Source organism: Carettochelys insculpta, chromosome 32, assembly GCF_033958435.1.
Source record: "Carettochelys insculpta isolate YL-2023 chromosome 32, ASM3395843v1, whole genome shotgun sequence".
In the NCBI taxonomy this organism is placed as follows: domain Eukaryota; kingdom Metazoa; phylum Chordata; order Testudines; family Carettochelyidae; genus Carettochelys; species Carettochelys insculpta.
The window spans coordinates 7,252,892-7,270,640 of record NC_134168.1 but is presented as its reverse complement, the minus strand read 5'-3'; the positions used below and the strand labels follow the sequence as shown (position 1 = coordinate 7,270,640).

Sequence of the window (17,749 nt, the reverse complement as noted above, 5' to 3'; positions counted from 1 at the left end):
ACCCTTCAGTTTTTACAATGAAGCTCCAAGCCCATTATAAATGTGTTAAAGTTTAGAGATGGGAAAAATAAAAGGTTTTATGGGAATGTGTCAATTTTGTCAACATTTTCTTAGGAAGAAACATCAAAGCATTTCAGTCTGACATTATCATTTCAATTCGTTTTGGTCAGGCTTTCATATTATATCAATATTCTAATGTTAATATTCTATGTCAACATTTAATCTTATTCAGACCTTTGTATATTTAGTATTTTAAAGGAACATGAAATCTAAATAAAAAGTAATCCATATGATCAAAAGGCAACACTGTTAGAAATGTTTTGATACTATCAAAAGGAAATGAATGAATATTATCAAAATATAGCATTTGTATCTTTGTAAAGCCAATATTTTCAGATTCTTTGTTTCATGTGAAGTTTTGAGATTTCTTTTTTCTTCCAGTTCAGAATATTTTATTTTATTTGTTTTTAATTTCAACAATTCTCACAGAATGGAAACTCCACTTCTAACTGGCTCTAAATAGATAATGTTCATTTTCTCCTCCAGGTTGTGTTGGCTTGTACGTCCCATGGCACATGCAGAGTTGAGAAATCAAACGCCCATCAAAGAATTCATCCTCCTTGGATTTGGGGATCTCCTGGAACTGGAGCCCCTTCTGTTCCTGCTCTTTCTAGCTATCTACGTTGCGATCATGATGGGGAATGTCCTCATCGTGGTGATAGTTGTGGCCAACAGACACCTTCACACACCTATGTACTTCTTCCTGGGGAACTTGTCCTTGTTGGAGGCATGCTACAGCTCTACCATCCTTCCAAAGGTGCTGGCCAGTCTCGTGACGGGGGACAGAATCATTTCTGTTAGTGGTTGCATCACCCAATTTTATTTCTTTGGTTCTCTGGCTGCTGCAGAAAGTTATCTTCTTGCCATGATGTCTTATGACCGGTACTTGGCCATTTGTAGCCCCCTGCATTATGCAGTCCTGATGAGTAGCAAACGTTGCCTTCAGCTAACAGCTGGCTCTTGGATGAGTGCATTTTTGGCCAATTGTGTAGTGATATTTCTGGCATCGCAGTTAACTTTTTGCATCTCCAATGAAATTCCCCATTTCTTTTGTGATTTCTCCCCCATTGTAAACCTCTCCTGCAGTGACACCACCATCATTGAGCTTGTGACTTTAATCATGGCTTTCATATTCACGTTGATGCCGTTTCTCTTAACCCTGACTTCCTACATTTGCATCATCACCACCATCCTGAGGATCCCATCCACCAGGGGGAGGCAGAAGGCCTTTTCCACCTGCTCCTCTCATCTCATAGTGGTGGGCATCTTCTACGGAACGATCATCGTTGTCTACATGCTCCCGAGCACCGAGACACTGCGAGGCCTGAACAGAATGTTCTCTGTCTTCTACACTGTGCTGACTCCTCTGGTCAACCCCCTCATCTACACCCTGAGAAACAAAGAAGTGCACAAAGCACTGAGGAGAATGACAGCCAATAAACGGAGGGCGTTCTGCAAGAGCTAAGACCAGCTGGGTCGCTGTGGGGCGAGCCGTGAGTGGGGGCAGGCTCCATGCTCCCAGAAGGGGTGGGGTCAAGGGTTAAAGGGACGGGGTCAAGACTAGTCAGCCCTAGCAGCACCTGGACTGCAGAGCCGCCCTGCCTCGCAGCTGCATGGAGCTGCAGAACGGGGCTGCCATGTCACTTCCAAGGGGCCCAGAGCTCCAGCTGCTGCTGCTGCTGCTGCTGCTGCTGCCTAAGGGGCTGGGGCTCTGGGTTCATTTTAAATGCTGAGTCTGTGATGAAGTGGGATATGTGAAGATTTTATTCCCTTAGTTAGGTTGCATGTGTTTCCTGATGCCCTCGGGTAACACCAGGTGTGTGCCTCAGTTTCCCTAGGCACAACATCAGTGCATAGTTGGTGGTGGGACTTTCAGTGCAGTGACATCTTACATGTCGACAATGTAGCTCCAGGGGCTTTGTAACCGAGGCAACCAGGTGACACCTTTCTTCCCTGGGAAACATGACAAAGGCGGGAGGAAGGGCCCGGCTGGTTGGAATTGGAACAGGGCTGTTGCGTGGGGTGGTCTCTTCTGGCTGGAGAGGGAGGAAGGAGGCCAGGGCCTAGCTCAGGCTCTTCCTCTGGGCCCCTCTCCCTAAGATGGATTGCGCTCATGGATTCGGTTTCTGTGTTGACAAGAATGTTCTAGGCTGTGTCCTTCCTGCCTCATAAACCTTCTGTTCAAAGTCACGACTGAGCATGGTCTGGTGACCCCCACACTTGATTGTCCTTTCTGCATCCCTCACCTACCCCATGGGCAGGCCTGGCAAAGACAATATGACCTTATTTAACATTTCTCAGCTACAATAAGGGTACCAAAAACCATGGATCTATGTATCTCATAGAGCTGGAAGGGACCTTTAGAGGTCATCAAGTCCGGTTCCCTGCACTCACAGCAGGACCTATCACAACCCTAACCAGCCCCAGCCTCTAGAAAAGCCCCCCCCCCCCCCCACAATGACTATCTGGATTTATAAGGCCAAAGCTCCAACATAAGAACATAAGAATGGCCATACTGGGTCAGACCAAAGGTCCGTCTAGCCCAGTATCCTGTCTGCCGATAGCAGCCAGTACCAGGTGCCCCAGAGGAGGTGAACCGAAGACAATGATCAAGCGATTTGTCTCCTGCCATCCATCTCCCGCCTTCGACAAAAGGCTCAGCACCAGACTTTATCCCTTGCTAATAGCCATCTATGGATCTAACCTCCAAACATTTATCGAGCTCTTTTTTAAACTCTGTTTGAGTCATGGCCTTCACAGCATTCTCTGGCAAGGAGTTCCACAGGTTGACTGTGCGCTGTGTGAAAAAAACTTTCTTTTATTAGTTTTGAACCTGCTACCCATTAATCTTAATTGGTGTCCTCTAGTTCTTATATTATGGGAACAAGGAAATTACTTTTCTGTATTCACTTTCTCCACACCATTCATGATTTTATATACCTCTATCATATCGCCCCTCAGTCTCCTCTTTTCTAGACTGAAAAGTCCCAGTCTCTCTAGCCTCTCCTCATATGGGACCAGTTCCAAACCCTTAATCATTTTAGTTGCCCCTTTCTGAACCTTTTCTAATGCCAATATATCTTTTTGAGGTGAGAAGACCACATCTGCACGCAGTACTCAAGATGTGGGCGTACCATAGTTTTATATAGGGGAAGTAAGACATTCTTAGTCTTATTTTCTATCCCTTTTTTAATTATTCCTAACATCCTATTTGCTTGACTGACTGCCGCTGCACACTGCGTGGGTGTTTTCAGAGAACTATCCACTATAATTCCAAGATCCCTTTCCTGATCTGTTGTATCTAAATTTGCCCCCATCATATTGTATGTATAATTGGGGTTATTTTTCCCAATGTGCATTACCTTACACTTACCCACACTGAATTTCATTTGCCATTTTGCGTCCCAATCACTGAGTTTGTTGAGACCTTTTTGAAGTTCTTCACAGTCTGCTTTGGTTTTGACTGTCCTGAACAGTTTGGCGTCATCTGCAAACTTTGCCACCTCACTGCAACCACCAACCTATCCTTCTCCCTGCGAACCGATGTGAAAAAAATGATACGTTTGAGTTAGTAAGAAAAGCTTATTCTGGGAACTCTGAGGCTGGCCATTTGGATTGCCATGGACAGAGTGATGGCACACTGAGGTTACTGGCACCAGCTCATTGAGAGCAAGAATGTAGGTGCTCCCTTGTGCTCTGTTCTTTGGTTTCCCCAAACCCCTGGATGGGTGTGGATTTTTTTAAAAAACTGTCTACTTGCTCCAGACCCCAAATGGCCTCCTCAAAGACTGAGTTTACAACTCTGGCTTAGCAGAGCAATGTTCAAAACACTGAGCTATCCCTGCTCTGAGGCTTGCTGGCTATGGCTACACAAGAAGCTTCTGTCGACAGAAGTCGCCATTGGAAGGGATTTCCTGGCAAAACTCCTGTCAACAGATGGGCTGTGGCCACACTTGGTCAGAACTTCGAAATGGCCATACAAATGGCCATTTCAAAGTTTACTAATGAGGTGCTGAATTGAACATTCAGAGCGTCATTATCATTAGGACACTTCTGGCTGAGGTGCTTCAAAAGTGTCGCATTCGAATGCGTGCCACTTGGCCCAGCTACACGGGGGTCCTTTTCGAAAGGACCCCACATATTTCATAATCCTCCTTTTTCCCTCAGCTGAGAGGAATAAGGGGATTTCAAAATGTGCGGGGTCCTTTTGAAAAGAACCCCCATGTAGCCGTGCTGAGCCTCACACGTTCGAAAGCGTCCTAATGCTAACGAGGTGCTTAATATTCAGGTCAGCGCCTCATTAGTAATTTTCAAAATATTAATATTAGTAACCTTCAGAATACTCTGCCATGGCCGGAAGCATCCTAATGCTAATGAGGTGCTGAATATTCAATTCAGCACCTCATTAGTAATCTTCAAAATATTAATATTAGTAATCTTCAAAATATTCTGCCCTGGCTGGAAGTGTCCTAATGCTAATGAGGTGTTGAATATTTAATTCAGCACCTCATTAGCAATCTTCAAAATATTCTGCTATGGCCAGAAGTGTCCTAATGCTAATGAGGCGCTGAATATTCAATTCAGCACCTCATTAGCAATCTTCTAAATGGTCATTTGCATGGCTGTTTCGAAGTTTTGGCCATGGTGCTACACATAAAAGCAGATTGAAAGAGCAATCTGCTCTGACGACAGGGAGCAGCCATAGTGCACGGCCCTGTCTCGACAGAACGGCTGAACCGGAAGCCCTGTCTGTCGATAAAGGGCCCCAGACCACCTACCCAGCTCGTTTGCTGACAGAACACTGTCAATGAATACGTTAGACCTGAACGGGAAGAGGTATAACACTGTCAGTGGATGTGCTGGGTTTTGTTGACAAAATACATTTGCGGTGTGGATGCTCCATGTTTTTTCTTTTTCCCGGAAAAGCCCAATTTTGCCGGGAAAAGCGGCTGTGTAGCTGTGGCCGCTGAATGTATTTAGGTGCATAAAAATGCAGGGAAGTGCTCATGGCTTGAGTAGCGTGCTCCCATGTGAAATAAGAGGAACCTTGGCAGTTCAGGACACCTTTAAAAGTTTAAAAGGTGATATTATCTGTAACCAGACATCAATAAATGGTATTTTTCTTCTATAAATAAACTGGGCACAAGTATCAATGGTAAAGATAATAATTATACTTAGAGCCAGATTTCCCAAAGCAACCAGCTAGGTCTGATTCAGCTCCTAAAAGTAGAATGGAGAAAAGGTGGGTCTGAATACGCTACCTTTTTCTTCAATGGTATATCCTTTGTGGTGGGCGGCACCCTTTGTAGTCACAACTCCATTGTCTTGGCACCCATTGTCGTCACAGCTCCATTGTCTTTCTAATATTCTAGCATAACCAGCACTGGGGCAGGTGATAGAATCATAGAAATCTAGGGCTGGAAGGGACCTCAGGAGATCTTTGAGTCCAGACCCCTGCCTAAAGCAGGATCAGTCCCAATTAAATCATCCCAGCCAGGACTATTTTAAGCCGGAGCTAAAATCTTCTAGGGATGGAGATTCCACCACCTCTCTAGGTAACACATCACAGTGCTTCATTACCATCTTGGGGAAATAGTTTTTCCTTATATTCAACATACACCTCTCCCATTGTAATTTCAAATCATTGCTCCTTGTTCTGCCATCTGTCATCACTGAGAACAATCTCTCCTCACCCTCTTTAGACCTGCCTTTCAGGAAGTTGAAGGCTGCTATCAAATCAGCCCTCAGTCTTCTCTTCTGCCAACTAAATAAGCCCAAATCTCTCAGCCTCTCTTCATGCTAAATAAGACCAAATCTCTCTGCTTCTCAACAGGATCAACCCCAACCAAATCCTCCCAGCCAGGGCTTTGTCAAGCTCGGACTCAAAGACCTCCAGGGAAGAAGATTATACCACTTTCATGGGTAACTCTTTCCAGAGCTTCATCAGCTTCCTAGTGAAATAATTTTTCTTAATATCCAACCTACACCTCCTGCACTGCAACCTGAGACCATCGCTCCTCAATCTGCCATCTGTCACCACTGAAAACAGCCTCTCTCCATCCTCTTTGTAATCCCACTTCAGGAAGTTGAAGGCTGCTATCAGATTCCACTCCCACCTCCCACACATACACTCTCTGTAGACAAAATAACCCTGAATCCCTCAACTTGTCCTCATAAATCATGTGCTCCAGCCCCCTAATCATTTTGGTTGTCCTCCACTGGACTCTCCCCAATGTGTCCACATCATTTTTGTAATAGAGTGGGAGCAGAATTGGACGCAGTATGCCGGGATGATTCTGCACACAACTAAAGAGAGATCCAGGTGAAAGGAAATTTCCGGCCCTGCACAAATATTAATCCAGGTCACCAGATCACATCAGGACTATAGAATGATCTGGGCAGCCAGAGAATTTCCAGCACTAGCTGGTGATGGGTCGTGGGGGCAGAGCACTTCAAGTGTTAGCTAGAGATGGAAACAGACATCCAGAAGACATCTCAACCTGGCTACAGATGGAGCTGGCAGACCAAGGAAATTCAAGACTGATGTAGAATTCAGCCAGCTTGCCAGACCACTTCAGAACCCAGATGGAGATAAAACTGGGCAGCTAGAAAATGTCAGGATGAAGACAGATACAGATTTGGGGCGATAAATTATGTCCGAACCAGTGTTGCCTCTATTTTTTCTGTACTTGGGTATAATAAGTTTTACTTGCACCAAGGCATCTGCAGATGTGGATGCTCTTCTCAAGAGCTGGGCAGAACCTGAATCTCTCCTGGGTGGCCGCTCAAGGGCTCAGCTTACAGGGAAAGTTTACCAGCTACATTTTGGTTGTGGTGGCCAAAATAATTCAGAGCCTCCCTGGAGGTGGATCTCTGAAGATCAATTTAGAGAGGGATTGGGGTGGCAGAGGGCTTCAGGCCAAATCAACGGGTGTATATCGGGAAACAGAGCACTTCATGGCCTTCTCAGAAACTGACACAGCTGGCAGGAGTCATTCTGCACTTAGCTAGGGATTCATCCATCCAGCTCAAACCTGAACAAGGAATAGATCCAGGAGGCCAGAGAACTTCAGGACCTATGTGGAGAAAAATGAGGGTGGCCACAGCACTTCAGTTCACAGCTAAAGATGCATCTGCATGGCCAGAGTACATCAGGGCAAAGGGAGGGGTTGGTCCAGGTAGGCTGTGCGTTACCCCCATACCTAGGGATGTGGTTTACCATCTTGAGTAGTAGCACCTAGACTTACACAGAACATGAGGGCATCTCCTTTGCAACCTTAGCTGGGTGATAGATGGCTTTTAGCTCAAGCTGTAGAGGCTCCTGCACTGAGGTCCCAGGTTCAAGTCCAACTGTGGAGCACTTCATGGACTACATGTAGCCCAGAGGCACTAAGAAAGGCAGAGTGAAGTCATCTCTACAGCCGTAAGGCCAGGTCTACACTAGACCATGAAGTTGATAGTAGATATACAATTCCATCTATGGCAATTGAATAGTGGGAATAGACATATCTGTAATCAACTTATCTGGCCATCCTCCCAGAGTGAACATGAGTGGGGAAACTCTGCTGTTGACCTCCCTGAGTCCTCATGAGATTGAGGAGTAGAGGGGTCAACTGACAACCCCTGGTAGTTTGATTTTGGGTGTCCCACCAGTAGGTGTGAGAAACCGAACCCCAGTAGGTTTACCAGTTCAGGCGGTAGTGAAGATATACCCTTAAGTAAGAGGCAGACAGCTTTTTGCTCATGCAGTAGCAGCTCATGGATTTACCTTCTAAGGTCTCAGGTTCAATCCCACCTGCTGATGACCCAGGTGTGTCAGCTTTGTAAGTGGGAGACTGATCTAGGATGAACAGCTGGGAGGTCTTGGAAGCTTGGGGATGCACGACCACAGGTGAAGGGTGTGTGTAGCCAAAAGCCACTGAGAAAGTCAGAGTGAAGTTTGCTCGACAAATTTAGCTAATGGTTGCCAGAGTGTCTCAGGGCCTACTTTTGGTGTTTGTCTACACTAGCCCCCTCCTTCAAAGGGGGCATGTAAATGAGCATGAGTGGTGAATACCAATGAGGTGCTGTGCTGCATATGCAGCACCTTATTAGCATAATTCTTGAGCCACGAACTTCAAAGTTGATAACTTCGAAGCACTGGCAAGCTGTGTAGTCGCAGGCCCTTCGAAATACCCACACAACTTCAAAGCTTGCGTGGCAAGAATTATGCTAATGAGGTGCTGCATATGCAGTGCAGCGTCTCATTGCTATTCACCAATCTGGCTTGTTTGCATGCCCCTTTGAAGGAGGAGGTAAGTGTAGATGAGCCCAAAGACTGATACTGGTGGACTGAATTCTTTTGGGACGACCTCAGCATTGATATCCCTGGCCAAAGCAATCAGGGACTTAGTAGAAAATGACTCAGGTGGCCAGAACACCTCAGGGATAGACCTGCGTGGCCAGAGAACCTAAGAAGGGGGCAGAGACTAATCCAGGTGGACAAAACAATTCAGGACCAGTTAGCAATTGTTATAAAATCACATAATCATAGAACGGGAAGGTCCCTCAAGAGGTCCACAAGTCCAATCCCTGCCCTCATTGCAGGACCTAGCACCATCTAGATTATCCCTGTTAGATATTTATCTGACCTGTTTTCAAATATCTTGAAAGACTGAGATTTTATTACCACCCTAGGAAATTTAATCCAAACTTTACCAACCCCGACAGGAAAGTTCTTCCTAGTGTCCAACCTAAACTTACTTTCTTGCAATTTAAGCCCATTATGGGTAGCCCTGTGGGGCTGTTAATCAGGTGCTAAAGATGAACTGTCTCCAAAAGCAACAAGAAGCCCTGCGGCACCTTATAGACTAACAGATATTTTGGCACATAAGCTTTCGTGTGCAAAGATCCACTTCGTCAAATGTATGGGAGGGGTGGTTCAGAGGAAGCATTAAAGAGGGATTCTCAGTCAAGGGGATGGTTGAGTTGACAAGGTCTATTCACTCACGGAAGACAGACATGTTAGTCTGGATCTCTAACAGCAATGAAGGGTCCTGTGGCACCTTATAGACTAACAGAAAAGTTTTGAGCATGAGCTTTCGTGAGCACAGACTCACTTCATCAGATGATGAAGATTAGTAGCTAACGTGGAGGTCTTCACTTCATCAGATGAAGTGAGTCTGTGCTCACGAAAGCTCATGCTCAAAACTTTTCTGTTAGTCTATAAGGTGCCACAGGACCCTTCATTGCTGTCACGGAAGATGTGGCCCTTTATCAGCAGTTCATGTGGAGTTGTGAACTTCAAAAGAGGGGAATTAAAGTCAGCTCAGTCAGTGGGGATGTGTCCCATTATCAATAGCTAATGGGGAAGTGTGAACATCAAGAGAGAAGACCTCCACGTTAGCTACTAATAATGGGACACATCACCCCTGACTGAACTGACTTGATTTATCCTCTCTTGACATTCACAACTCCACATGAAATGTGGATAATGGCCCACATCCCCCAAGACTGAAGAGACCTGGTCAACTCTGGCCCTCCCTTTGACTGAGACTCCCTCTTTAAATCCTCCTCTGAAACACCCCCTACTCATGCATCTGATGAAGCGGGTCTTTGCCCATGAAAGCTTGTGTTCCAAAATTTCTGTTATTCTATAAGGTGCCACAGGACTTCTTGTTGTGTTTGAAGATACAGACTAACTTGGCTCCCCCTCTGATGCTCGTTCCCAGACAGTCTCACCTACCAATCCCTCTCAAAAGAAAGCAAAATATGAATATGTAAAGACCCCTATAACAGGGCAGACTTCTTTCTCCCTGGACGGAGTGAAAAACTGGAAACTTCATGACATCTGCAGGGAATCTTCTTATTGCCGGCAATTTTACACAGAATGTACTGAGCTGATAGGCAGATGAGATAGCTTTTAATGATTACCCAGTATAATAGAAAAAAGTGTATGTGGTTCAGGTCAGCATATTTTAGCAGAAGAAGCCTAGGTCAAAGTGCTGTATTCTTGGTTACTCCAAAACCGGATTACATTTGGGAATTGCTGCCCTTCTCTTTGCCTCAGTTTTCTGACCTGTGAAATGGACATGATGTGAATTGCTATTCTTTGTGATGTGCTTTGAGAGCCATGGCTGGAAAGTGGTATATAGAAATAAATAAGATCACGACAGGGATCATGGAGATAATTTCAGAGTGTATGCTTATAAAGCATATAGATGATACCAAGCTGGGAGGGGTTGCAATTGCTTTGGAGGATAGGGTCATAATGCAAACAGATCTGGAAAAACTGGAGAAATAGGCTGAGGTAAATAGGACTTAGCTTAATAATCACAAAGGCAAAGTACTCCACTTAGGAGTTTCCAAAACAGAAGTACTGCAGAACGGGATCTAGGGGTCATAGGGAGCTACAAGCTGAGCACAAGTCAACAGTATGATACAGTTGTAAAAATATATATATATATATATATATATTCTGAGATGCATTAACAGGAGTGTTGTGAGCAACACACAAGAAGTAATTCTTCTGTTCTGCTTGGTGCTGCTTTGGCTGAAATTCAAGTATTGTGTCCAGTTCTGGGCACTGAATTTCAAGAAAGATGAGGAAAAATTGGAGAAGGTCCAGAGAAGAGCAACGAGAATGATTAAGGTTCCAGAGAACAAGATGTATAAGGAATGCCAAAGAATTGGGTTTGTTTTATTTGGAAAAGAGAAGACTGTGACGGCAGATGACAGCAAATTTTCAAGTACCTAAAAGGGGAGGAAAAAAAATGTTTTCCATGACCTCCGAAGAGAGGACAGAAAGCAATGGGCTTAAATTACAGCAAGGGGGCTTTAGGTTGGATATTAGGAAAAGCACCTTTACTGTCAGGGTATTTAAACACTTGAATAAATTGCCTAGGGAGGTTGTGGAATCTCCATCACTGGAGATGTTTAAGGGCAGGTTGGACAGACACCTGTCAGGGATATTCTACATGGTGCTAGGTCCTATTGTGAGGGCAGGTGACATGACTCAATGACCTCTTGGAGTCCCTTCCAGATCTAGTAGTCTATGATTCTGTGATTCTTTGATTCTCATTCCGTTAGGCTCTTCACACATATATGGCACGTGGGAAAACAGGCTATTTCTTTGGACATTCAAATATTAATTGCATCTGCTCTTCTGTCACACTCTTTTCAAGAACCACTGCATCAACTCCCATCTGAAGGCAAACAAGGAGCCACACCAGCTGCAGTCCTCAGGGAACTCCCGTCATCAGCACAAAAAGCCAGGGGTGATTGCTTTCGCTTGTGAACCCTGCAGGAACACACTGTATAAGACACAAAGGGACTGCGGGATGCTAACAATCAGCCGGAGCAGCAAGAGGGGCCCATCCCAGCAGCTGCAGGCAGGAGTTAGCTTGCGACGTGGGTCAGGAAGCGTTCCAGATACCAGACACCATCCCCGTTGATGGAGAGTGTGTTCTCTCATGCTGAGGATTGAAGGTGAGTGCCACTAGTTTTGGGGCAGATCCTTAGGTCTTTGTCCTGAGACAACCTTTTCAGCAGGGTCCTCACATGGTGGGAGCCCAGCCAGAGGAAGGAGTTCCAGGTTGATCTGTGGCCAATCACATGGATAGATCGGTAGATTCATGAATTCATGAATAAGGTAGGAGGAGAGGTAGAGAATGATTGGCCAAGCAGCAGTTCTTCAGAAAAGGAACCAGGCATTATAGTGGGTGTGAAGCTGGACATGAACCAACAGTGGGCCTTTGTAGCCAAGATGGCTAATGGCATATGGGGTTACCAGGAGATCTAGGAAAGTGATTATTCCCCTTTAAATGGCACTGATGAGGCCACAGCTGGAATATTCTGTCCAGTTCTGGGGCCCCCATTACAAAGAGGAATTAGAGAGAGTGCAGTGGAGGGAGAGATGAGTGTGGCAGTGGAGCTCTGAAAGCAGCCTTCAACCTTCTGGAGGGGGATTACAAAGAGGATGGAGAGAGGCTGTTTTCCGTGGTGACAGATGACAGAACAAGGAGCAATGGTCTCAAGTTGCAGTGGGAGAACTCTGGGCTGGGTGGAGAGATAGCTCAGGGATATGAGCACTGGTCTACTAAACCCACGCTTCTGAATTCAGTCCGTGGGGAGGCCATTAAGGGATCTTGGGCAAATAGATGTCAGGGATGCTGCTTTTCCTGCCGAGAGGGCATGGGGCTGGACTAGATGACCTCCCAAGTTCCCTTCAGTTCTATGAGATGTGCACCTCCATATTCGGGAAAGCTATTTAACTGGGAGAGTGGTGAAGCACCACAAGGCATTTCCTAGAGAAGCTGTAGAATCTGTGTTCTGTAAGGTTTTTAAGTCCAAGCTCGACTGATTTAGCTGAGGATGAGCTACTTTGGGTAGGGGGCTGTACTTGATGACCTCTGAGCTCTCTTTCATCTCCTGGGGCTTCTATGAGCATGAATTTCCAGGTTTTATCTCTGCCCTTACACATCAGTCTTTCTGCTGCCCCATTGTTTCCTGCTCTCTGGCTGGCTGTCCCCTTCTCACATCCCAACAGCTCTTTGTTTGGTCTGAGACTTTCTCCTCATCTTCCCAGCTGCCCATCCACTGCCTCACCAGACTTTTCTGGGGACTGATTCCCATGCACCTTTCTCAGCCCTGTCCTCAGCTGCTTCCCGTCTTCTCCGTCTCTTCTCTGTGGGAGCAGAGCAGATACCAAACTTCCTTGGGTGGTATTGAGATGTTCCCAGGAAATCCAATGAGCGGACACTGGAATCCTTCGCACACTGTGAAGCACAAATACCCATGTCTTCATCACAACTTTTGCCTGAGCACTGACTGCTCTACCTTCATTTTTATTTCCAGGCAATGGGCGGTACAGTGTTCAGATCAGCACCCTGCCATTTAGAAGATGTGGGATCCCTTCTCGGTACAGCGGCAGCCTTTCTGGACAACCTGAGGTAAGTCATTTTGGACCCTACTTTGAAAAGTTGTTTGTGGACCTTGGGGGAAATTTCACAAGCACCCAAGCACCTAGTGTCAGGGGTAGCGTGAAGATCAACCAGTTGCAGATTGTGAGGTGCTTGGTCACCACAGTAAAGGAGGCAGAGGGGTCCCTTGCTTAGGGAGACTTTCCATTCTTCCTTCCAAATGTCCTACCTGCAGGTCCTGAGACTGCTTCTGGGAGGGACCAGCTGGAACTGTTGAGTGATGGCTTCCCAACGGAAGCTGGGATGGGTCATGGACTCTGTAGGCAGTTCCATACCAGCACCTGTCAAAGCTATTTAGCAGCTGGGAATTTTTACAGGCTGAACCTCTCATCTGGCACCCTTGGAACCTAACTGTTGCTGGACGAGAGAATTTGCTGGACCACAGGTCAGTATTGTCTAGCACATTACCAACACTTCCACTGCTTACTGGGCTCTTAGAAGACATTTGGGGTAAATTACAGCTAAATAACAATACAGGACACTGAGAACCAGGTCTGGTGGCTGGAAACAAACTTTATGGGGCTGTATCATCAATGAGTGCAGGGAAGGGGTTAATCTTCCTGACGAAACCTGAACCACAGGTGAGCCAATGGGGGTGAAGTAGCTTTGTTTAAGCTGAGAACAAGTACAGGTTTTGAGCCTTTTTGTCTCTGAGGATGGCTGGGAGAAAGACCCAGAGGGGAGATGGCTCCCAGGAAATAGGAGTAGAATCAAAAATATCCTGACCATCGTAAATCTGCCATAGAGGTGTAAGTAAAAGGGAAGCATATAGTTAGACATGATCAGGATATGGTTGTTTTAAATTCAGGTGCATTCGCTGCTCTGTTTTTTCTCTCTTGTGCTATTGTTTGACTCGACGTTTTCACCTGCAACTTTTAAACTAAATCCCACAGAAATATCTTTCTCTGCGTGCAACCCAGGATTTACTTTTCTCTTGTTTTGTGAATAAATGGCTTTCCTTGCAAAGGATTTTATTTCTGTGTCTTGGAAATGGGCCTGTGTATATCCATGCCTTAGACTGAAAGTAACAGAGAGGTAGCCGTGTTAGTCTGTACTCCAGCAAAACAAAGCAGCAGAAATGTAGCACTTTAAAGACTAACAAAATGATTTATTTGGTGATGAGCTTTTGTAGGACAGACCCACTGCTCTCTGTTACTCTCTGCTTCTTCTGAAGTGTGTTTGCTGCTTTGCTTTGCTTAGACTGAAAGGTCAGCCACTAAATGAGGCTTTTTTTTTGTCTAAAGTCTCTTCTGAGGGGGGTTTAAGAGCTTGGGGTAGCCCATAGGAAGACTTCCCAAGAGTGTCTTCTTGGGCTAAGGAATCTTCTTTTCCCACTCGGATGGTGGCAGCAAACCCTCAGGGAATCTGCAACCCTGGGAAGCTTGAAGATAAAGCAAGGTGTTTTTAAGTCTCTGCAGAGCCTCATTTCCTGCACTCAAAGTGTGGCTCATGGAAGGATCCCCGACAGACTGTGAGAAACATGGCCACACCCATAAGTGGACATCTGGCTAATTAAAATCACGCTGGACAAGAGAGTTCCAGATTAAAGAGGTTCAAGCTTTGCTAACTGTTACGTGTTTATACTGCATCTAGCACAATAAGGACCTGACCACCTGCTACCACCACAAGACCAACTCTTAGTGATTAATAATCAATAATTAATAGTTAACTTCAATAATGAGTAGCTGGCAACTCATTATCAGTAGAGTCTCCACGCCTGGAACAGTCATGACCATGCGAGGCATGAAAGAAATGTATGTGTGGGGCTGACCCCCGGATCCCCAGCTGCAGCAGCAGCAGCCAGAAGCCCTGGGCTAAGGGCTGCTGCACACGTTGACCATAGAGCCCCGCAGGGGCTGGTGAGAGAGCGTCTCTCAACCCCTCAGCTGATGGCCGCCATGGCGGACCCTGCTCTTTCGATGTTGCGGGACGCGGATTGTCTACACATGCCCTACTTCGACATTCAACTTCGAAGTAGGGCACTATTCCCATCTCCTGTTGGGGATAGCGACTTCGACGTCTCACCGCCTTACGTCGACTTCCACTTCGAAATAGCGCTTGCCACATGTAGATATGGTGGGCGCAATTTCGAAGGTGGCACGGCTACTTCGAAGTAGCTGGCTCGTGTAGATGCGGCTAATGAGAGACTTGAAGAGCTTGCTGTGCTCAGTTTATCAAGGAGAAGACAGAGAGGTGACCAGCAGCACCAAAACTTGGTGTAGGCCCCGGGGCAAAGTGGGAGGGGGACCTACCTCTGTTCCCAGGAAGGGGAGGGGCTAAGAGCAGAAGGGGCGGGGCTAAGGACAATCTGCCCTCTGCACTACCTGGGTTGCGGTCCTGGGCTCCTTTCCCTGCCTCCCCCGACCCTCGAAAGCCATGTACAGCTGAACTAGCAGATCTGTGGCATTTCAAGAAGGCCCAGGGGCAACTTTCCCCTTCTCCACCATTGGCAGACCTGGCCATGACTGGATTACTGCCTATCAGTATCTGCGCATGGAGAAAATATTGATTCCCAAAGGCCTCCTTCATGGCACAGAGGAAAGCACATCTAGAACCAATGGCCCCTGTTGCAAAAGTCAGACACATATAAACGAGGAAAAAAAGGACAGGTGTGTTCCCACTGAGGTGGCTTAACCATTGGAACAAACTGCCCATGAAGTGGTGGAGTCTTATCTTTTGATAAGTTGAGCTCAAGCCTGACGGCATCTATGGAACGTATGATGGATCCAAACACAAGTTGTTGAGCTGAGGCTCAGGTAATTGGGGAAACTCAGTGCTAGTCAGGAGTTCAGAATGGATGATCTAATGACTCGTAGACTTCTAGGTCAGAAGGGACCCTCATAATAACCTAATCTTAGCTCTTGCACTTCGCAGGACAGAATCATAGAATCATAGGTCTGGAAGGGACCTCTAGAGGTAATTGAGTGCAACCCCCTGCTTCAAGCAGGATCAACCCCAACTAAATCCTCCCAGCCAGGATGATTTTAAGCCAGGACTTAAAAACATCTAGGGAGGGAGACTCCACCTTCTCTTTAGTTAACACATTCAAGTGCTTTACCGCCCTCCTGGTGAAATAGCTTTTTGCTAATACCCAACCTATTCCTCTCCTTCTGAAACTTCAGACCATTGCTCCTTGTTCTTCCATCTGACACCACTGAGAACAGTTTCTCTCTCCACCCTCTTTAGAGCTCCCCTTCAGGAACTTGAAGGCTGCTATTAAATCACACCTCAGTCTTCTCTTCTGCAAACTAAATAAGACCAAATCCCTCAGCCTCTCCTCATGTGTTCCAGCCCCTTAATCTTTTTTGTTGCCCTCCACTGAACCTCCTCCAGCACATTTACTTCCTTTCTATACTGGAGGGCCTGAAACTGACAGCCTCTATGGAATGCACATTGGAGCCAAACACAAGTTATTGAGCTTAGGGTCAGTTAACTGGGGAAATTCAGTGCTAGTCAGGAGCTGAGAATGGATGATCTAATGACTCATAGACTTCTAGGTCAGAAGGGACACTCATGATAACCTGGTCTTACCTACTGCATATTGTAGGCCAGAAATGTGCTATAGTAGGCTGCTAAACTCTGACTGAGTTACCAAAGTCCTCAAATACTGGAGCAGAAGGGATCTGGAGAGCTGGGTTAGTCTTCATAGCTGGAAGAAGAACCATCTAAACCATCTCAGAGCCTCACGTTTCTTCCCTGCTCTTAGAAATTTCCCATGGTGGAGATTCCATACCCATCCTAGGCAATGAATTCCAGGGTTTTACCACCCTGGCTGTTAGGAAGATTCTCCTCATAGCCAACCTGAACCTCCTTTGCTGCTAAGAAAATAATTATAGTAACACATAATTCACCAAAACAAAAAAGCAGTCCAGTAGCACTTTAAAAACTAAGAAAATAATTTTATTGGGAGATGAGCTTTCATGGGATAGACTCACTTCTTCAGACCAGAGCCATACCAGAACAGACTCAATATTTAAGGCACAGAGAAGCAAAAATAGTCATCAAGGTGGACAAATCAGAAAAAAAATGTAATCAAGGGGGGCAAATCAGAAGAGCAGAGGGGCAGTATGAGCAGGGGAAGTCAAGCGTCAGATAAAACAAAGTACTCTCATCCCTCCCTTTACAAGCACAATTGGTTCCCAACTTTCTGCTCGTGGGCAGAAACTTGTAAGAGGGACACTAAACTACCATTAAATTACATTGAAAAGTCTCTGATTAGCTCCTCGGGCTCCCAACTCGGAGAAGGAGAGGGAGCAGCTGGTGCTGCTTTTGAAAGGTAAGTGAACCTCGGGTTGGGGAGGGATAAAGGCTGGGGGTAGTTTAGGGCTGTGAGCAGGAGGGAGGGTTAAAATCTGTTGGCGGGTTTGAGGGGGTTGGGCTGCGGGGCCGTGGGGGTCAGGCAGCGGCGGGGGTCTGGATGTCTGGCTGCGTGCCAGTAAGGGGGCCTGGCTGCCATGGTTTGGGACTGCAGAGGTCTGGCGGCGGGGGGCTGGGGCCGCGGGGGGTGTACGGGCAGCCACAGGGCTGGCAGGTGTGTCGGGCTGCAGGGTGTACAGGCGACCATGGGGTCTGGCCACGGGGCCGGCAGGGGGTACACACGGTATGGGGGTTAAGGCTGTGGAGGCAGTGTGGTCTAGGGTTGCGGGGCAGGTGTCAGGTGGCGGGGAGGTCTGGCTGCAGGGCTGGCAGGGGCATCAGGTGGCAGCAGGGGGGTGTCAGGGGGTCAGGCT

General features: G+C 46.5%; 1 protein-coding gene across 1 annotated transcript; it reads left to right on the top strand.

Annotated features, from left to right (window-relative positions):
• Nucleotides 1-568: 568 nt before the first annotated feature.
• LOC142004859 (olfactory receptor 11A1-like) lies at nt 569-1,525 on the top strand. The gene has a single exon (XM_074982540.1). It carries the CDS (start codon nt 569-571, stop codon nt 1,523-1,525), a length of 957 nt encoding a protein of 318 aa, XP_074838641.1.
• The last annotated feature ends 16,224 nt before the right edge of the window (nt 1,526-17,749 follow it).

Bases quoted from the DNA above. Each gene is read 5' to 3' on its own strand.
- LOC142004859 (XM_074982540.1), top strand. From the start codon at position 569: ATGGCACATGCAGAGTTGAGAAATCAAACGCCCATCAAAGAATTCATC.